Genomic DNA, 22740 nt, shown 5'->3' on the forward strand with positions numbered 1-22740 from the left:
AACCTAAAAAAAACCACACACCTGGTTCTCAACTTCTCCATTAAAACTACTGTGGTTGAACTCTGAAGCCTGCCTCAGCCTTGCTTTTTGCCATCCAGAATGTTGAAAAGTGGTTTGAGACTTCCTCTCATCAAGTGTCTTTTTCACTCATTTCTTTCCGTACTTTTTCTAAATGTATGTGGTAATCAAAGTACATTTGGCTTATAACTACATTATATGGGGTTTTGTTGTTTTTCTTTCTATCGGAGTGCTTTTATTGTTGCGAGCGGCTTACTAACATGACAGGCATCAGCTGTATATGAAAATGGTGTGCACCGTTTTGTTAACGGTTACCAGCGTGAAGGTCATCCTTCCTCCCATGCGTCAATGCACCACCATTTCCATTGAAATAAACATTTTGCTACGTGGTGTCGGGACTGAACACGACCCCTATCCTTGACAGTGCATTGTGTGACCCGTGGTGCGAGACTCAAAGACCTGAGGAGGAAATATGGGGAATGCAGAGGAGGAGGAGGCGATGGCTAAAAGAGGAGATATATAATATTACACTGTTTATATCCAGAGTTTAGCCCGTTGGTGTGCACGGAAAGGAGTTGCAGTGAGAGCGGACGGCATGATGAAAGGTAGGGCAGAGTGACTATTTACATGAACTATATAGCTCTGTTAGCATTAATGGCTCAATCCCACCACACTTAACAGCCCTGCACAGCTCGTCCCCACTCGGCTCCACTCGTCTCTACTCGATGGATGTTTTGCTTCGACCAGCGCTCGATCTGCCCCCACCCACCCCCGCCCACAGCTGGTCGTCTAAAAATAGCGACCGCATATCTGTCCTTCGGCTATAACATAACGTTACAATTAAATCCATCCACAGAACTTTTAAACTGTTTATGAAATACTGGTGCCTCTAAATGACCTACAGTGTACATGGGCAAATGTGACAATCGGCCAAGAGAATGATATCACAGGCATGCCTTGCGCTGTGCGGGGATGGGAGAGGCGCAACAGAGTGAAGCCTCTACCCCGCAGCCTCTCACCAGGCAAGACCGGGGCTTCCAGACACCCGCTGCGGCCTAGCGGAGCGCTGCAGCCTCCACTCAGCTACAGAGCTCCCTGAGCGAGCAGCGGACTTTTTTCTCAGACAATTGAACACCCGCCACGATTTTATTTCACCGGAGGTGAAGGCAGCGACACAAAATACTGATGGAAATATACATAACAGAAGATAAGGTAAGACCACTAAACTGGTATGCAGCCGCCAGCATTGCATTGACAGTCAGTAGACAGAGTAAACACGATTCTCTCTGACCAATCAGTAGCCATCAGAGTTTTACGTCACCATTTGGGACCTACTCGCCAGCCCGAAGTACCCCGACGAGGCAGGGACCAAAAGTAGCACGACTCGGCCTCAAATCTAACCGAGCTGGGCCGGTTTTTGACGGTGGGATGAGACCAAAAGTCGAGTCGAGCGGAGCGGGACCGCGCTACTAGCTGCTGTGGAATTGGGCCATTAGTCTCTGTTCATATTACTTGCCCAGAGTTTTCCCAACCCATTGATTGTGTTTAGATTCCTCCTGCGTTGAAGGCTGCTCAGTAAACAAGATGACTTGTTTACTACCTTTTACGACATTGCACCACGTGACTAACCTGACGCTGCCAGATGGACGGTATAGCTCCACATACGTTTCACTAAACCAGTCGAGAGAATCTCTTTTGATCTCGCGAGGTTATCCATCTTGCAAGCAAGGTTACCACGTGACCATTAGTCGACGACTTTATTGGTAGAAAGGTTGAGTTGAAAAGAATCTGCAGTCTGAACCCTATGCCATGTGCTGCTGTCATGTGACATGACTTTTGGGGTGCGTTCACAGCGTTTCCACAACAAAACTGAGAGGAGCCTATTCAAAATACTCTCATCCACAAACAACCATTTGAACGTTAATATGATCCTGAACATAACTTGTCCCTTTCAGATGGCAATATTATCTTTTTTGGGGGGAGCTCTGATAGATAGACTAAGCCTAGTAGTTCATTCTCAGCTAAAGGAAAATAGGAGAATGTTGAAACAGTCATTTTCACACAACATTTGACTATTTATCTCAATTTTCCATGTGTTTTCCATGACTGGGAAAATGATCAAGTGTTTTCCAGGTTTTCCAGGACACATGGGAACCCAGGGTCTTTCTTTGCCCAGTATTCCATTTGGATGCTAGAAGGCAGAACTCCTCACACCGCCGGCGCAAAGTGTTACGTTTACGGCAAATACCTACAAGGCCAACAACATTTCAGAGAATCATCTGTAACCCCAATGAAAACTTTCCAAGTATGTCAGCAACAAGCTACACCCCCCAAGTCAAAATAACACCATCATCAAATAATAATTAATAAAACAAAATATTAAATATTCAATTAAATATTAATAAAATATTATATCCCCCACATTATGTTCCAGCGGTTTCTGGGATTGCTGTGCCTAAAATACACTTTCATAGCTTTTGGGCAAATTAATATATATAATTATATATATATATTCATTTGCTTGTTGGAAAAGTGCTGTAATCAGAGTTTTTTTTAGGTAAACTTTTGCTATTTTGTGAAAATTGCCATCTGTGATGTTTCTTTAAAAGGTTGGTGTGGAGCTTGGGCAGCATGGCTGGCCTTTAAATAATGCTGAAATGCCACAATACTGACATGATCAACAGTCCAGGTGCAACACATGTACCAAAACACTGCAATGAGGCCAAAAAAACACTGTGAAACTTTGTGCCAGTGAAACAAACTAACATGAGTGAACTCCTCCTCACCTTCTCCCAGTGAAACAAACTAACAGGAGTGAACTCCTCCTCACCTTCTCCCAGGCTGTATCGAATGCGGATGTCCCACGCCAGCAGGGCCTCCTTGCTGTCGAAGCCCAGCACAGTGGGGTGGTTCAGGCAGAGGACGGCCAGTGTGTAGCCCGCGCCCTCGTACCACTGTCCCGTCTCCAGCCCGCAGATGTCCTCCAAGATGACGCTGGCCCTCTCCCTGTGGCCCTGCGCTTTGTCCGACTTGTCTTTAAAAACCAACAGCACGAGGCAGTCTGCGGCAGTCAAGGTGCAGACAGAGGAGAGAATAGAAGAGCAGAGGCAGGAAAATACAGCTTTCAAATGCTTTCAATATTTTTTCTTTGCATAAAAACTGAATGTGTGAAGTGGCAGATGAGGACGGAGCTACGCCGCAGCTTCAAGGACGGACTGGTCGGTGTCTGTTCTCTTTGGAGGAACTATGAAAAGTCCTGCTGATAATAAGAGTGGAGAGATGAGAGCTTAAGAGCTTTTGAACAAGAGTGGGCAATCACTCGAATGTCTTCAAGACGGAAACTGCAAAACAGATTCTACTCTCTCACTGTAAGAGAAAATCAATTTACACGCTGGCAGAGAATTACAGCATGTCATTATGCTGCCTGAGTTTCATATCTGTCGCTACACTGATACAATCAAGACATTAGAATTCAGTTGTGTAGTTTGTAGTCATAACAATTCCCTTGGCTTAAAATTATAGAAGGATTCCAATATTTCTTTCCCAAGTTATACGGTCTGACTGCTTGTAAGATTTATTCTGGCACACAGTAGCTGCATTAGTCTCCTTTTGGCACCTCCGAACAATCAGTGTCAACTGACAAAACACAACTGTGTGGGTGGGTGTGTGTGTGTGTGTGTGTGTGTGTGTGTGTGTGTGTGTGTGTGTGTGTGTGTGTGTGTGTGTGTGTGTGTGTGTGTGTGTGTGTGTGTGTCTGTCTGTGTGTGTGTGTGTGTGCATCTCTCTCCCCCTCCCTCACAGACAGACAGACAGACAGACACACACACACACACACACACACACACACACACACACACACACACACACACCTCATAGACATAACTGAGGCATGTAGCATAGACAGCTGTGATAACACCGACATCAAAGTTTTGAAGAAGAGCAGCACACACTTCAGTGTAACCTGTGGAGCATGTTACAGTGTCGGCCACCACCAGACCTTCAAAGAGACCAAACAGTGATCCAGTATAACCAAGTGTAACTCTATCTATATGGACTTCAACACTTTCAACCCCAGTCGAGTAATCATCAAACACAATGTAGGAGAACCAACCATTCCTCTCAATTCAATGCCTCGAGAGACATAATAGGCTACTGTATTTCAAGGAACTGACAACCTTCAGTGTCCTAAGAATGAAATGGCAGATGTGTCACCAAAATGGAGTTCACTTCACTAGATATTCACAATATGAGGTGTTTTAAAATCATAAAACCAACCAATGCATTAAGAATGAATGAACCAATTAAGCAATTAAGCTAATGCTGAGAAATAGCTTTTGTGACTGAATGACGTAGGCTATTGAAAATAGCAAGCAGCACTGTCCAATCACTTCAATTTCTGCAACTTTTAAAAGGCAGTTTACTTCACTTGGACCTCACTTTATAAGTGTTGGACTGGCTGGCAGTCTTGAACACATCAGGAAAATAATGTATTATTTCATGGCAGTCACTGGCAGCAACAGTAACGTTATTCAACTCAGGCTGTATCTCCCCGCACTGTGGCGCAGCCTGCCTGCATGCGCATTGATTACGCAACGCGCAAAAGTCAGACAACACAAACTCTTGACATTTGAACGGCACTGAATGAACAGTTATAAAACAAAGTGTAAAAGTGACCGACGCTTTTCCAGCAAAACGTCTCTGATGTTACCTGCTACAGGCGACGGCTTGCGAAGTACGATCCATCTAGTTTTCCACTGTGGAAAGATACAAAACAAAGTAGAGAAACTTTTTTAGCACAAATTAAAAAGGTGCGCTGGAGCAGTTCCACAGTGCGCATTAGAAAATGTTTTCGTGATAAAGACCTTTTTTCCATCTCTGAATTTGACATATCCCTCCACGACAACAGAATCCGTCATCTTCTTCAGTCATGGTTCCTGACAGCTGCAGAGTCGCTGCCTGAATGAGGGGTCACTTTCAAAATAGCTGCTGTGTGGTTGAGGGGCGCACACTCTCCCCGGGCAAGGCATGCAAAATGGCACTAGGCCTACTCTAGCCTGCCTAGTCCTGGCAATGTTTTCTTTTCTCACCACAATAGAAGCAACAGAAGACGAAGAAAACAAATCTAAATATAGGCTACTTTATGTTTAGATGCATGGTTGGTTCAAAGTATGCAAACATTTGCCAAAAATGCTAATAAATAAACAATACTAATAGCCTACTACTACTATACTACTACTACTACTTACTACTACTAATAGGTTAATAATAATGATATGACAAAATACTTTTAAAAAGGAGAAAAGGAGAAATAAATCACATACTACCTGTAGGCTAACGTTACTGTAAGCTAAAGCATGAATGGTTGATATCCACATAGGCATTCAGAATATATAAACATGTTGAGACTTTTTTTGTGTGGCAGAATATATGTGCAAGTAAATATGTTTTGTTTGTCCAGTCAATATTTTGTGGACATGTTTGCCCAAACGTTTGTATATCTTGAATATCTATCTCTACACAAATTCTTCTGTATGTGTATGTATTTTTTGTGTGGCCTACAAATGGATTACTTTTCACTTGCCTTATTTATCAGACTATAATTAATGTAGGGTACAGGCCAAAGTACAGTATGTTTAATTAATCAGGGATTTTTATTGTTCTATTTTGACACAAAGGCTACGTTTCCATTAAAAAAAAATCTGGAGAATTAAAAAAATCCAACAACAGCCCACTTCCATAAGACACTAAGACACATTGTATCAAGTCATTAAAGGTTTATTCAGTCACAAAATATTTCACAGTTAAAAAAAATATTTACTTCCACAGTCATTACAGTAAAACACGCAAATTGTCCCATATAGTCACGGTAATGTGCATTCATGAAGCCTTGGGTTTGCGTTTGATCACTGAATTGATCCAGTCCATATAGTTAATCACTTTAGTGTAGACGCCAGGTTTCCCACTGCGGCCGCAGCCCTCGCCCCAGCTGATGATCCCATACAGGAAGCTGATGTCATGCTTAGCGCAGGCAAGAGGGCCTCCAGAGTCGCCCTGGGGAAACACACACACACACACACACACACACACATGCCGAGATGAAAGCAACGACTGAGTCACACACTTGAAACCCAATACATCACAAACATAAAATTGCATTCGACCCTCACAAATTTGTGTCATGACATTGCAAAACGGTAAAGATAGTTAACAGTGACATTTGATTTAAGAGGAAAGCGCTAAGAATATTTGAGTGTGTGACGCTGCAGATAGCTCACTTCCCCCCGGGGGAAATCCCCGCCGCCGTCTGAAGTGCCGTTTCATTAGTCTGATAACTCAAGTGAACGCAGGCCGGCGCTCTGAGGGCCGAGGGAGCGAGTTATGTGAGGACGCTGCCCAGAAGGCATATCATTAATAACTTCCTGTTCACAAACCAACATGGTGGAACAAAGCGTGTCAGTAAACAAAACAATACCCAGATAATGTAATCTTATTTATTATGAAATAAGGCTGATCTGCAAGCACCCACTTAACGTAGGTGATATGCATCATCAAGTCATCACATTTTCTTCAGCTGAACTCAAACAAAACACAGATCCTTGTCATTGGGTACCAGCACATAGCAAAACAAATTCTGCCTTCGGCTGCCCCCTTACTCGGCCATATCCAGCCTGTTGCGAGGAATCATTGACAGTATTTAAGTTTTGAGTACAGCACACCACAAAGCTTGTGCAATCATGTTTTTAATCATCTTAGAAATATTTTAAAAATATGATCCATCTCAACCTGGATTACAGCAACAGCCTTTTTACTTGCCTGAACCAAAAATCATACCGATCGACTCCAGACTGTTACAGAACTCAGGTGCCGGGCTTTTAACCAGAACCAAGATGTGATCACAGCCCTCCTGTTTTAGCCTCTTTAAAGTGGCTCCCAGTATGTTTCAGAACAGATTTTCAGATTTTACTGATTACTTTGAAGGCTCTTCATGGCCTCTCTCCCTGCGATATCGCTGACCTGTGCCGTATGTGCCGGTGTGTACTTTGAGATCCTTGGGCAGGAGGTTTTTGTGTGTTTCAGAGTCCCGGCTGAGAACTAAAGGGGACAGGGCGTTAGCAGCCAGGCCCCCAAGGCTCTGGAATGATCTGCCTGAGGAAATCAGGTCGGCTGAGTCAGTCATCTCCTTTAAGTCCATAAAACATACTTTTATGATCGGAGAGCCTAATGAGTAAAAGAGTAAAAGCCGGGGCCAACTATGACGCATTTGACAGAATATCCAACAGCCGAAGTACGAGTCCAAATCAAAACAACATGAGGACGGGTAAAGATCATGGAAGTTTACTTGCCAACAGATGATAAATTGTATGATGACTTGGCAGACAAAGATTGATTGCGAGAGCGATGCATCATGTCCAAACAGAGCTATACTATATAGTCTGTAGAGGAGAGCCGGTTGAATCATCCGGGGAAATTAACATGAGTCTTCAATGACCCACACTCAACCTCACGCACACAGAAACTCTTCTCAGACTGTAAAGATGCTTCTCTGGTTTGTTGTTCTCTCCAAGGCAACACAAGGACACAAACATCGACTTGGCATCCTTGGACTTAACGATCACCCTGTGGGCGTCCGGGTAGTGCAGCCGTACATTCCCTGCGTACCAACATGAGGGTCGCAGGTTCGAGCCCCCGTGCGCATCCGTGCACAATTGGTCGTGTCTGCGGGTGGGAAGCCCGTGGCTGATGTGTCCTGGTCGCTGCACTAGCGCCTCCTCTGGTCGGTCGGGGGGAGCCTTTTTGGGGGCGAGGGGAACTGGGGGCAATAGCATGATCCTCCCATGCGCTACATCCTGCAGGTGAAAAGAAGGGGCTGGCGACTGCACATGTGTCGGAGGAAGCATGCGCTAGTCTACAACTCTCCCCAGATCAGCAGAGGGGGTGGAGCAATGACCGGGACAACAGGGGGAATTGACCAAGTACAGTTGGGGAGAAAATGGGGGAAATCTGGAGAAGAAAAGATCACTCGCTGCCTCACGTGTATAATGATCCTTACCTGGCATGCATCGACTACACAGTGCTTCTGGTTGATGCCAGCGCAGATCATGTCGGCGCTCACATGGTTGCCGTAGACGTCTGGTTTTGTACAAGCGTCATGGGAAACCAGTCTCACCCCCGCCTCCTGCAGGTTGGAGTACTCCTTTGCCTCTGTGAAACACAGGTTATACATTATATATAGAGCAAATGTCCCACCTGACAGAACGCAACATTACACGACAGTATAAACTCATTTACCACTTGTTTACACTCAGGACTGGAGAGAATAACATGATTCAAACACTTTGCAAATTTGAGAAGACTTTTTTTCAAAGTGAAACCGGCATGCGCGCACGCACGCACGCACGCACACACGCACGCACACACACACACACACACACACACACACACACACACACACACACACACACACAGAGAAATGCTCTGCATATTCTTAGTGCATCAACAAAGAAATCACTCAATGCAAATTAAGGTTACAGTTCCCATTCAGAAACATTTGAGCAGTTTTGCAGTCACACAAGGATCTACAGCACTTTGATAGGTTGGGCATCTGTTATGTTCAATCTTAGTAACCCAGTAAATGAATGCAGCTACCTTAGCTGTCACCGTAACAGTAAATGAATGCAGTTAGCTTAGCTGTCACCGTAACAGTAAATGAATGCAGTTAGCTTAGCTGCCACCGTAACATGATGTGATGACTTACTCTCATGCATGTGTCCCCAGCCGCTAATTGCACAGCAATAGTCATCGGGGAACGTCATGCTCTTGTCTGGGAGGCAGATGGGCCGTATGAACTGGGATCTCCTCACGCATCGCCCGTTCTCCTTCTTCAGTTTGATCAGAACTGTCACGGTTCAAATAGAAAAGCACTGTTATGATGCAGGCAAAGGAACAGCCAAAAGTCTCGTTGAAATAATCAAGCAAGTGCTAGACTTGGAGACTCCGTGGGTCGCGAAGAAATGGCCACACCCGACTGTGTGTGTGTGTGTGTGTGTGTGTGTGTGTGTTTGTGTATGTGTGTTGGGGGGGGGCGGGGAGCATGGACACAGCTGTTCAGTGATGCACAGCTGTGCACGCAGCTCTGTATGTGGAGGGGGTACATTCGTTTATGTGAGTCACTGGTATGAGTGTGTGCGTGTGTGTGTGCGTGCATGCGTGCGTGCGTGCGTGCGTGCAAGCGCATCTGATTATTACCGATGTCGTGTAGTGTCGGGTTAAACACTGAGAATTGTTTCGGAAAGATGTAATTCTCCACTCCGAAAGTCCTGGTGTTGGGACCGGTGGTGTTGAAATTCTGCTGACCGAGCACCACTCGAATCTGAGACTTCAAGGGGCTGAAGACAGAAAACAACATTCTCTATCACAGTCTGGCACTCGGAATACTTGAGGGAATGGTGCTGAATTGTGTTTGTCCTCTTCTGAAACATTATTTGATCATTTCACAAAGCAACCTTCAATCCCCCAAAAAACACAATTCAACAATACGAGCAATAGCCTTCCAGATACAAACAGTCGTTAACGTTGTCAAAAGGCAATCCTCTGAAGAGGTTATTGTCCCTTTTTGTTGTACATGTCTTTTATTGTATTGTGCTCTTTCATCCAATGCTACTCACTTCAGATTGAATGATTGAATTCCTGGATGAAAGCCATTCAGACTTGCACAGCAGCAGTAGCAGGCTATCTGTTTTTTGACCTCGGTAGGAAATGTGTGCATTTGCGTGTGTGACTGTAGATCAGATGTTTTTTAGGTGTTCCTCCAACTGCGTGCTTGCCTAAATATAGTGTGTTCATAAAACTGTGATGCTAAAGGGTCAAAGTCTTTAGATCATGTGCCAGTTGAGTTGTGACTTCTTGTTCAGCGACAACAGCTTGGACACATGACAAAATAATGCTCACCTGAGAAATGTGAATACTTGCTATAGGATGAAGTGTTTTTATTTTTATTTCGCTGATCAATTGAGAGCTTGATATGAATTGCCTTAAATACGCAGGCTGAAAATAACTTTCTATGTTATGTCTCTTTACTCACAAAGCTTGTACCTTTACTGAAGAAAAAAATATGTATATATATTTTTCTTTTCTGAGTTGAGTCAAAGAGGTTACGAGCAACAAAATCCTTTTAAGGCATCCAAAAATATTTGCACTGAAGCAGCAACATGTAAATATCACTATTAGGGATGGGACGATGTATCGAAACTCAACACATTGCAATACAAAGCTCTGACAATACATATCGTGGAGGAGGAAAGTAAATCATATTAGCTAAAAAAAATGCTTACATTTTTTCTGCTGTAGTAACCACAAATGAGACGGTTTGCCATCACAATTTCACAAACTCTCCATTGAGATTATATTGTTTTCACTTCATAATGACATTTTTAAATTTTAAGTTTTTATTCTAGTAGGCCAATTTAATTGCGAGAAAGATTTGTGGTTCAGAGATGAGCATAATTTTGCACAGTCAGACTTGGTTGTCATTGAACTTCTATTTATTATGACATCGTAGTGTGATTGCATCGATCCCGATATTGTGTATCGAATCGTATCGTCCCATCCATAATCACTATCCATTTTGTGTGAAGTGAATCCATGAGGTAAGCTACCTGCGGAAGAAGCAGTGTGCAGCGGAGACTACCCAGCAAGAGGCGACCAGGGTGCCGGCACAGAAGTCAGTCTTTCCAATGTAAAGTGCTGCCATCCAGGGGTGAGTACCTGGTAGAGCGGTGTTGCCGCCCATGATGCGCGCTCTATCTACCCTCTTCTTGTGCCGCTTCCCACACACAGGCTTTTTTTTGGCTGGCTTGGTGAAGATGGTTTGTGTAATGCCCGGAAGGACATTCAAGGCCGGCATTATCCTACGAGAAGAATCTGCATGAGGAAACAAGGTCAAATAGAAAAAAAACAAACTTAGTGGGATTATGATGAACATGACATGACACTGCTTCTATATTCTATAAATCAATGCTTCTCAAAATGTTCACGTCGAGGACCCCTAAACTGAGACAATATTTTGTCCCAGCCCCCCGCCCCTCCATCTGATAAGATTGTTGCTTTTAGATGTTTTATTGCAGAATGAACCCTGTGGCCAAAATAGTCATACATTCTGTAATTGTGTTACATAGGCTATGGATGGAATTATAGCTAAAATAAAGTATCCCCTTTTTGGTGGGACCCCCTGGAACCCCCTCAAGGACCCCTGGGGGTCCCCAGACCCCACTTTGAGAACCACTGCTATAAATTACTCTAAAAAACTACCACCGACACCAGCTAAAGTACAAATAAACTAAACAGATGTCACAGCCTCGAGGTACCTCTTCTTATCATTTTGGATCTTAGCGCTGGCTGATTTCCCCCTGCGAGAAGCACAACAGCCATTGAAAATAGTCGGACACATGGTTAATACTCCTTGTAAACCAAGCATCTTCTCGCTGCAAATCATATGCTGGGGCCGCTGATGTGAAGCCACAGCAGATGGGGGAAGCTTGTGGATTCTGTACATACCCCTGGCATCATGCAGCAAGACAACTGGGCCAAATGGTCCCACTCAACACATCAACATTTGGCTCCGCTTGACGTGGCACGTTGACTCAGGAGGATGAGTCATTCCTTATTTCCCTTACCTCATCCAGCCCTCAGCTCTACCACTCAACTAACCAACCTTCATCTAGCCCTCAGCTCTGCTACTCAACTAACCAACCTTCATCTAGCCCTCAGCTCTGCCACTCAACTAGCCAACCTTCATCTAGCCCTCAGCTCTGCCACTCAACTAGCCAACCTTCATCTAGCCCTCAGCTCTGCCACTCAACTAGCCAACCTTCATCTAGCCCTCAGCTCTGCCACTCAACTAGCCAACCTTCATCTAGCCCTCAGCTCTGCCACTCAACTAGCCAACCTTCATCTAGCCCTCAGCTCTGTCACTCAACTAGCCAACCTTCATCTAGCCCTCAGCTCTGTCACTCAACTAGCCAACCTTCATCTAGCCCTCAGCTCTGTCACTCAACTAGCCAACCTTCATCTAGCCCTCAGCTCTGTCACTCAACTAGCCAACCTTCATCTACCCCTCAGCTCTGCTACTCAACTAGCCAACCTTCATCTAGCCCTCAGCTCTGCCACTCAACTAGCCAACCTTCATCTAGCCCTCAGCTCTGCCACTCAACTAGCCAACCTTCATCTAGCCCTCAGCTCTGTCACTCAACTAGCCAACCTTCATCTAGCCCTCAGCTCTGTCACTCAACTAGCCAACCTTCATCTAGCCCTCAGCTCTGCCTCAACTAGCCAACCTTCATCTAGCCCTCAGCTCTGCCACTCAACTAGCCAACCTGCTTAATTTCTTTTTTTATTTCTTTTTTTATGATTTATTTATAGGTTTTTCAGGTGTACAAATGAAACAGCGTATCACAAACCAAACACATGTACATCTCAACGCAACACATGGAGCTTCACAATTACAAGAGAAAAAGAAATAAAGAAACAACAAACCAAGAGAAGAAAATACATTAAAAAAAGAAAATATATATATTTAAAAACGGGGGTGGGGGGTATTAAGTAAAATTACTGTTAAAAAGAGGTTGTAGCGTAGGTAGCCTATACAAAGGTCAGATAGGTCAAGGTCAATTGACCGAATCACAATGTCGAGTACAATATATCGACCGGTAGACAGCGCCTGTGTCACGTACATGCAATTTAACGAAGCGGCGCAAACGGGGCAGGGAACAAATGAGATCAAGAGAAAACGGTTAAGTCTAAAACGCATGTTTGATGCTTTCATATCTCATTCATTAACAACACTTAATGTGATGGAACTTGAGTAGGGAGCCTTGTAGGCTGTAGTAGGGTATGCTTGATTTTCTCCAGCTGTATAAAACACAGCCCGTCCACAACCCAAGGAGAACGAGTGGGAGCATATGTCCAATTCCAATTCATAAGCCTCACCGGTAGAGTTAAAAATGCCACAAAGTCCAAAACATATTTGGGCAGCGGTGACTCGGTTGGCAGGACTCCAAACATTGCAACAATTGGGGACAGAGGTATAGACAGAGTATCAAAAACAGACGACCAAAATAAAAAGAGAAAGGGACTAATTTAAACTTTTAAGAGTAAATAGCTTAGAAGAAGATGATTGATTCTCTCATCTTTATCACCAACTCTGGGTTTCTAATTAAAAGTGGAGTTTTTAAAAGAGGTTTTGAGTGTTTGGAATCATTTTTATCAGATGACAGAAATGTCATCAAGGCTCCCTTTCGAGTTCAAATGAAGAGATCAAATGATATTCAGCAGTCTAGAGGCGAGTGCATGATAAAAACAGCCAAATAGATATGCTGTCCTCCATCAAATACATAAGAAGAAAGAACATTCACCTGTTCTGGCTTTTTGTAAGCTCTTTGTTAATTGCTCACAAACTCCCTGAAGGTCAATCAAGGCAATTCATTAATGCTTAAATAGATATATATATAAGAGCAAGTGATGAGAGAAACTCCACAATTATTATTTTTTTTGCACATGATCTCACACACATCTGAAAACTGTAAACAGTTTTGTCATTCATTTTCCTTTCATTTTCATTCAGCCATTCATTCATTTAGTTTGACAGTTATTGAGAGTTGATTTTTAGTTCAGTTGTGGACCAGTGATGTCATTCATGCACAAATTACATCACTGGTCCACAACGTAACTCAAATCAACTCTCAATAACTGTCAAACTAAATGAATGCCTGCAAAACGGCTTACAGTTTTCAGATATGTGTGAGATCATGTGCAAAATAAAGTTCTCGTTTAAGTATATCAATACATCTTTTCGGTGATGATAGGAATTACAATAGGAACGAGTAATAGAGACTTTTAAGTAATTTACCAACCAAAGATACGTACGTTGTCGAAACGTTGTCATGAGAAATCGTTAACCCACCGACACTAAAAAAAAAAACCCTACTGGCGACAACGGTCCCGTGCCCCTTTACTCACACAGAGGCATCACACAGGATGGGACATCACAGTTCTCCCAGGAGATGGCGCCGTGATTTAGCGTGTAGCACCACGGCATCTTGTCTCCATCTGGGTTCCTGCACACAAGAGAGAGAAACACAGGGGACACGGTGAGTGGGTGTGGCACCAGTGTTTAGAACTCCACCCATTACTCAGCTGAACTCACTAGACCTTACTGCAGGGATTAGCGGGGCTCATCCCTGTTTATCGTGCAATACTGAAAAACGGAAATTGGCCAAAGGAGGTGAGAGCTGCTTTTCAATCTCTGGCCAAGCCACAGTAAAAAAAAAAAAAAAACGTCACAAATCAATAACCATAGAGTTTTTGCTTTTTGTTAGGGTTAGGAGTGAGGTCTCAATTAAAACTGCAATATGCAACTTTCTTTTTAACATTAAAATAATAAATGGGATGATCAGAGCCTCCATTCATGCCTAAATCCCCCCTGTCTGTTTGAAATGGGCTTTTCAACGATGTTAGGGATGGGTTAGGGGCCTATGTCTTTTGCCGTGGGCGTGTCACATGGGCTGTGGCTGTCAAGGTGAGGCGTATTGCAGATTGGCTGTGTTCACCACCTACTTCTTCACTGCCTGTGGAGGCTTTGCGGATGTGGGTTACCTCAGCCTCAGGAGATCATAGACAGCTCATCAAGATGGTGACAAATGTTGGGGCGTGAACTTGACCAGCTGAGGAGGAGGAGGAGGAGGGCGGGACTAGCAAACCCCTTCGCTGACTCAAGAAGCTGCTAAAGTAGAGTTTAAGCAAAAATCCTAACAAGTTCTGGCTTTGCAGGTAAGCCAGAAAGTAGCACCCATCAGTTCCGTTTAGAACAGAGATTGTATTTTTGGTTACCACATTGGCATTTTAAAAGCATTTACAGGTAGTTTGTTCTTATAGCAGCTCACAAGAGACTTGCCTCATGATACTAGTTCCTAAATACTGATAGTTTTAATTTGTCACGATGCTACCAGACACCTATAGAGTACTGGGGGTGACGTACAGTCTTTTTGTAGGCCAGCCCGGAAGTTAGGGAAGCACTGGGTTCACTCATCTCGAAGTCAATGGGATTTTTGAATGGGTTGGTTTCTGGTTAGATGCCTGAAATAAGGTCTGTGTCTGTGGTTAACAAAACTATGGTACTGAGATCTTTGTGTTCAGCACGATAATCTTCACGAATGAACAAAAATCGCGATCACCAGAAAACAAAAATCATAAAAATTCTGTTCATTTTGTGAAGATTATCTTGCTAAACACAACATTCAAGCTTCATAAACTTTTGTTAACCACATATACACCTTATTTCAGGCATCTAACCAAAATCCCATTCAAAAAACCAGACGAGGGAACCAGGCGATGCTATCTTCTGGGTTTTAGGACTCATTCCTGCAGCACACTGCTGCAAAGTGGTCCTCGTTTGTGAAGATTATCCTGCTGAACACAAGTTTCCACTCCCATAAACTTTTGTTGACCACAGATCTTACTTCATGCATTTAACCGAAACCCCCATTCTAAAATCTCATAGCCTTTTTTCCCCTTACGAACCAGCATGGTGGTGATTTGCTACTTCCTGCAGTAGTCTATATAGTAGCGGCTGATTAGCAGGATGCACGCACACACCTGCAGTAGGCGTGTTCCCCCAGGCCCCTGAGGGGGGCAGCGACCACCGTGCCCACATGGAGCTCGTCGTGCAGCAGGTCTGAGTTCCACGGCAGGCAGGGGGCGCCGGACACCGTGCTGCCCACCACCCCGCGGTAATCTCTGCCCCTGTTCTTATAGCACTCTGTGTCAGGCTCTGCACACACACACACACACACACACACACAAAGAGAGACATTTGAACTGTGTCCACTTCAGTACCCCACTAAACAAGGGACGTAAACAATATGGGTGCCCTCATAACATTTCTGGATACCTATGTGATCACACTGGTCTTTCTTTCACGTTAGAATCAGTCCGAACAAGTCTTTAAAGACCTTTCAGCGCATGTTAATGACGGCGGTTACAATGGGTGTGCGAGTACAGGTTTATAGGCAGCTCATGTCTTCACCTGCTGCCGTATATCAACTCGACATCACACACACACACACACACACACACACACACACACACACACACACACACACATGCATGCACACACACACACACATGCATGCACACGCACACACACACACATTATCGATTAATCTGTTGATTATTTTCTAATAATCGATTAGTTGTTTGGTGTATAAAATGTCACAAAATGGTGAAAAATGTCGATCACTTTTTCTCCAAAGCCCAAGATGATATCCTCAAATGTTTTTTTTGCCCTGACCAACAGTCGAGTCCACAACCCAAAGATAATCAGTTTACTGTCATAGAAGACTAAAGAAATCAGAAAATATTCACATTTAAGAAGCGGGAACAAGAGTATTTATTACTTTAAAATCAGTCGAAACAATTAATTGATTATAAAAAGATTGTTGGCGATGAATTTTCTGACGATCAACTAATCGATGAATCGTTCCAGCTGTAGTATTGAGCGTGCCAGAACAAATCAGTCAGTTGTAAAGGACTAAAGAGAATAGTTTGATAGCATGTAGATGGACTCATAAAGGACTAAAGAGAATAGTTTGATAGCATGGAGATGGACTCACTGAAGCTGCAGTAGGGTCCGGTGTAGCCCGGCCTGCAGTGACACACCTCCTCCCCGGTGGCTGTGATCAGTCGGCAGGTTCCCTCATTCTCACAGGGGTTCAAACGGCACGCTGAACACATCGCAGCACAACACAACACGTCAGCTCGGCACCATATTATCCACTAACCTCCACTTCAAACCAACACACACCGGCTTTTTGCCAACAATTAGCCGTGGGTGACGAGTCCGTCCCTGGTTTCTTTACAGTGCTTCCCAGTGTTTTAGCACACTGTGTACGTTTGGTCGAGCTCATTTGTCAAAAGGTTTGAGTATTCTTTTAAAGAGCATGGTGCAGGGTGGAGACCACATTGGATTAATATGTGGGAGGGGTATCTAGCAATGTTTTTGTTGTTGTTGTCGTTGTTTTTTGTGGTGGGGGCAGTTTTTTAAATCACACATAGCTGCATCTGGACTCGTTTTTGTAAACTGCAGGCACTGTTCCTGAAATAGAACTGCCTCCTGTGATGTCAGCCAGCCCCAGCAGAACGTCTGGCAACAAGTGATGTCACAAGATGTCACAACACCCATTCAGAATGCCACCTTTTCTCCATATTTATGCCCTTGGGGTTCTTTTTGTAGTAACCATGAGCCCAAAATGTAAATTCATAAAAAATTCAACCTGCACCATGCTCTTTAAGATACATTGCAACAGCTAATAAATCAGTGTTGCAGATCCGATTATAAAATTATCCCCTGCCACCACTGCTACAAAAGAATTACAGAGAAAACCCTGCATATAGACTAGTGGCACCCGTATCTGTATTTGGTTAAGCTAGAGAGTAGGAGGACCCCTGTTTCCCAACACATGTAGTTTTGGACCAGAGCAGCCACTGACATAATTTTAGTTTTAGCATCAGCCAACGGGCAAAGATGACCTCAGTGCTAAAACGCTCTTATGAATGAGGCCCAAACTCAGTAGAAAACCCTACAGTAAAAGCACATTGAGTTGTACTGCGCTACAGAAGGAGTTTCTTTACTTAACCACTTTAGATAAGCCCCCCTACACCCGGCAACAGTTTCAGTCCAGGTAGCATGAAACCACCTCAGTGCCTTTTGCTGTTTTTATTTGAGGGATTTTGAACATCCCCCCATTGAGATGAAAGCACCTCGCGGACCTTTTGGGGTGTGTCCAAAATGTCATTCCTGAGTCAAAGTGAGTCATGTAATCTCTCTTTTCTTCCATGGCAAGTTGACTATGGAGAAGTGATCAAAGGAAGGGTAGGGCCTGCCTTTCATACCCGTTACATACGGGCCGATCTGCCTAAGCCTGATCACATATGGACAAACGGATACATGTCATAGCGTTTGGAGGAGACCTGATACTAGTCATTCTATAAGGTGTGATGAGTGACAAAAGGGCAGAATGGGAAAATTTGACAAACAGAAACCGGGCGTGTCGGTAGAGTGGGCCAAGGGGTCCTGAAAAAAACAAACATAGGATGCCTTTTTATTTATTTATCTGTAGTTATTTTTGGACGGAGTGTGTTAAGTATCCACCTTATTTCTAGACGCCATGATGCCCCCCCCCCCCCCCGTTACGTTGCTGACACAGACTCAACATACTGTAGCTCGTAGATCTCCCACAGTTTGACTTCCGGTTTAGCGATTTGAACCCTAAACCCCCCGTAGCGCGTCCAGCTTGGACGCGACAAAATCTTGTCGATATACATGTCCAAAGTTGTTCAAAGAGCAACAGAAATAGCGGATGTGATAGATACAATTATTACATTCCCTCAAATAAGTCGTCAAACGAGTGCATTTATTGTGACAAGCAACTTTTTTCCAGCGTCGGAGTTTTAACGAGGAAATGCGCAAGCTGCAACAATCAGCCACGTTCTAAACCGGACCTTGCACCCATAATTATTTTACAGCGGGGCGTTCAAAAATAAGGTGGATATGGATAAGGTGTGAATGAAATCTGGTAAGCCATTAAAAAAAAAGCATAGTGCCTGACTGAAATTTGAGCTCATTGTCCATACCTCAAAAGCTCATTGTCCATACCTCAAAACCTCATTGTCCATACCTCAAAAGCGGTCGTAGGGAAAGTTGAGTCCCTTCGACTGCTTGTGTTTAAGTTATTGTAACGGCACCGGATCGGGTTTCGCTCTCATCCCGACGAAAGACGAGAAGAGAGAAATAGCAAGACACAGTGGGAGCGGAGCAACAATAGATGAAAGCACGTCTTACTTGTGTAGCGGACTCTCTCACACTTGATTTCCCCTGCCGCACATGTGCACTGTTCCACATTACGGAGATGAATCCTGCCCCAAGACTCTCCGATGTCATAATAACGCAGGTGTACGCTTTCACGGCACTTCTCTGAAAAGACAACACAAATTGGTTGAAATGTGAGAAGAGGTGGCAGAGTTAACGGAGCACGAGAGAGCAACGTTTTAGTCTTTGTGGTGTTGGAGATGCTTTGTAAGGTCTTTTCAAATAAGGATTTTTGTTTTGCAAACAAAGGGACAATTCAGGCACTCCAAATAGAATATAACAGAGGAAGGAAATACTTAAAAGGCTTTTATTACTGTAGTGGCTAAATCGTAAAAAAAAAAAAGACATGTTTGTTTTCATGTGTTTTAATGATTTAACCACTACAGGCTTTTTAAAGTCTTTTCTTCCTCAGCGTTATTATATTTTCATATTTGGAACGTCTGGATTGTCCAATTATTTGTAGCATTCTGCCCCCGTCCTCCACTTTGTAATGCATGCCATATATAATTACACTTTTTTTTTTTTTACATTGACTCATTTTTTTGTCAGTTTTGAAATGCTTTGCGGTGTCAAAGCTGGCTTTAAATTAACTGCTGTCCCTGCTAACAAAGATGTCTCAAACACAAAAAGACGTTGCTGTGACAGTAAGGCGACAGCAGGCCATGTTTTGAAGGATTATTTCCTCACAGAGACTTTCACTTCTTAGTGTGGGCGTCAGGTGATTGACAGTAAGGCAGAGCGTAATGGGATGTGCGTAAGGATATGAAAACACTGAACTCGGGCAGATGGGACAGGAAGACCAAATTAGGGCTTCCTGTTTACTATGAATCATTAGCAAGTTTGGGCAATTGTCAAGTGTGTGGAAGTTGTTCATCATACTGTAGAAGAGTGGTTGGCAGCAATTGCCTTCTGAATGGAGGAAAACAAGCCCTGATGTCACCAACTCAATCAGGAATAATATCGAGGACAGAGGTGACCTAGACAATTGGCACAAACCTAAATAACACCAGAATAAATCGTTAAATTGAGAAATAACAACAACAACAAGAATAATTGTAACCTAGAAGGGAACCTACTCTCCTCACACAGCCTCCCGGTGAGTCTCTCGGGACAGGAGCACTCAAACGAGTGCTTGTGCGGGACCAGCGTGCAGACGCCGCCGTTATGGCATGGGTTCGCCTGGCACGGATCTGTGATTCTTCTGGATGAGTGGACAAAAACTGAAACACATCAATACAAAATTACATTTACATGTTATCATCACTCTATTTCCCATCCCTAAAAACATGTCTGAACGACTTTTGTGTGTGGCCTGTTTGGTAAACTCACCATCTGGCCGAGTTGCTTCCGACGCGCAGTAGCCCCAGCGCAGGTCCCGATCGAAATTATGTGTGAGAGAGCACCTGTTGCCGTGGAAACGGGTACAATCACTTACGCATTCACGCAGTAGATTACAGTCACCAGCCTGTCACCTGGATGACAGACTACAGACTCAGTTCTACAATGAAATCAAAATGAACCTGCAAGTAACAACAAGCTTCTGCCCGCTGTCTCTGTGAGCGCTGCACAAGTTGCTACCAGCTTGATTGATTTGGGGGGGGGGGGGGATCCTCTCAACCATCACCAATTGACACAGATGACTGATTCTGTTAATCATCCACACATTCAGGCGACGCTAAATAACATCACAACAGTTGTACAGCACTCAGCAATGGATCGACGTTATTATGGCACAGTCATCCGAGGTAGCTATCTGACACTGAAATCATGCCACATCGCACAAACACACCAAGCATATTGGCGTGTTACAGCAACCCTCTGGATAAGTGCGGAGGAGGACCAGAGATGTTGCCATAATAATGTAATTGCATCCATATTGCGCCGACTCGTTAGCACACACCCTTCCAGCGATGCCTGTCATTTGGCGTTGCCATCTGGAAAAGCCATTAGTATGTTGTCTTTCCACAATAAGAATCTAAGATAAACAAGACGATGATGCTGCTGTGTCACAATCTGAAGTAATAAGACAGCACCATTGCGGCTTTGCTGTGACAGTTGTTTATAATACAACAATGAATGTAGCCTTTCGAAATAAACTATTAGCTACAGTATGTGATCAAGTGGTAACATTATTGCAGTTGTGAAAAGCAAAATGGTTACAACGCATATGAGCAGTTGAGCAATGAACAATTGACTAAAGTCAATGACCTCATTAACTTGTTAAAGATTGCATTCTCTTTCTTGATTAGAAAAATAAACCGCCCTGCAACTGAAAGCTGTAATTCGGTGTAACCAGCCATCCCAATTAGATGGTGAATTTGTGTCCCTTAAAGGAACAGGGTCATCCTATTTTGAGGTCAAGTCATATGATGGGGCAATGTAGTGATGTAATACCTCTGTCTGTGTGAGAGTGACGTACAGTGCAGTTCTGCAAAGTTTGTGGTTTGTGTGTGTCTGTACAAAACCACAGTATGACTAGGCAGCCCGTGATTGTCCTTAAGTGTTAAGCTGTCTGTTTGCCTAACGCATACGTGTGGTAACTTTGTCTGATAGTCATGTATAGCAGTACGCACGTGTGCAGGGGAAGTACCAACCACCAAAACAGACGTACAGCTAACAAGGACTCACCAAGGTATTGACGATCTGACGGTGATGCAGTGATGATGAATCCGTCCAGCCTGACGAAATGGGAATTTACATTCTTTGCCACTGACAGTGAGAACTGCGGAGAGAGCAAAAGTGAAGTATGTTACTTTCAGGTATGTTACTGAATGCAAAACTCGACACAACTAATTATGAGTAGCTGTCTCAGAAACATTTGTTGACAGTTGTGGTGGGGGGTAGGTATGTTATGATGGAGAGTGTTTTCTCTCTCTCCCCCCAACATACCTCACAGACAAAGAATCCTTTGAGTTTGTCTGTGCCTCTCATCCTGGACATGATCATTGTTCTATCCAGGAGGCCTTAGGCAGAGGACAATAAATCTTCCTTCAGGCAACTAAATCACTCCTATTGTTTTGAGCCGCATCAACAACAGAAATGTCGTTGTCATCTGAAAAATATGTGATGAAATTACTCGTATGGATCCACCTCCCTCCCCATTTCTAAAATCAGACCTGCAAGCTTTAGAGTGAAAAAGGTGACAGATACCGGGGCAGACACAAAACCACTCAGAAATCATTCACTTCAGTGCTCTACTTTGGGATCAAAAAAGGTGACTGTCACCTAAAGGTGACCACTTTACAGGTACTCTATGCTAAGCAAAGGATTAATGTGTTTTTGGTAGGTGAGTTAATAAAAAAACAAAACGTACCTTTCCGGCTGTCCCTGTTTGGATCTCTAGTGCTTACAAAAGTTTCATACCCAGGGAGTATTGTTCGCTGGAATCAAGGAAGAAAAGTTAGTCCACAGTGTCCTCCTCGGCAAGCGTTCACTGCATAGTTCTTGACACACGCAAACTGTGACCGACCCAGTCCAAGAATTGCAATGGTGACTGATCAAAGCAAGATGTTTTAAAAACTCACCGTCCGTGCACTCAAAACACAAGGTAGAAAAAGCAACGCAAAGTATGCCATCACGAAAGTCAGCCTTGAGTGGCCCCTGTTATTATGAGACATCTCATGAGCGCTCATTTCTTCAAGTCGGACAGAGGGGCTCCTCTGTCACGTTATATCTGTCAGTGTCAGAGTCCTCAGCCCGCTTTTGGTCATAGGAAACGTGGGAAATCCTGCAAGTATTATCCTGTCCCTCACAATTTCAGGCTGTATTGAGTAAACCTGTTGCGTCATTAGACTTGAATATTC

At 43.8% G+C, this 22740-nt stretch overlaps 2 protein-coding genes across 2 annotated transcripts in view; both read right to left on the reverse strand.

The window, feature by feature from the left end:
• dok7a (docking protein 7a) overlaps window positions 1-4934 on the reverse strand; it is a gene marked incomplete at both ends in the record, with an annotated part of 49850 nt that extends 44916 nt beyond the window's left edge. Inside the window, 3 exons of the mRNA XM_083640086.1 lie at window positions 2849-3079; window positions 4727-4772; window positions 4881-4934. Of these exons, the coding sequence (XP_083496212.1) occupies window positions 2849-3079; window positions 4727-4772; window positions 4881-4934 (331 nt within the window). The remainder of the gene's footprint in view (window positions 1-2848; window positions 3080-4726; window positions 4773-4880) is intronic.
• Window positions 4935-5821: 887 nt separating this feature from the next.
• On the reverse strand, window positions 5822-22740 carry hgfac (HGF activator). Its single transcript, XM_083639781.1, has 14 exons — window positions 22462-22740; window positions 22251-22317; window positions 21566-21659; window positions 20267-20340; window positions 20014-20157; window positions 18911-19042; window positions 16683-16793; window positions 15667-15841; window positions 14032-14129; window positions 10674-10938; window positions 9265-9404; window positions 8774-8914; window positions 8069-8220; window positions 5822-6069 (listed from the first exon to the last, which is right to left on the reverse strand). The coding sequence occupies exons 1-14, from the start codon at window positions 22567-22569 to the stop codon at window positions 5896-5898; spliced, it is 1875 nt and encodes a 624-aa protein (XP_083495907.1). The 5' UTR covers window positions 22570-22740; the 3' UTR covers window positions 5822-5895.

This window comes from Poromitra crassiceps (assembly GCF_964638095.1).
Source record: "Poromitra crassiceps genome assembly, chromosome: 7".
In the NCBI taxonomy this organism is placed as follows: domain Eukaryota; kingdom Metazoa; phylum Chordata; class Actinopteri; order Beryciformes; family Melamphaidae; genus Poromitra; species Poromitra crassiceps.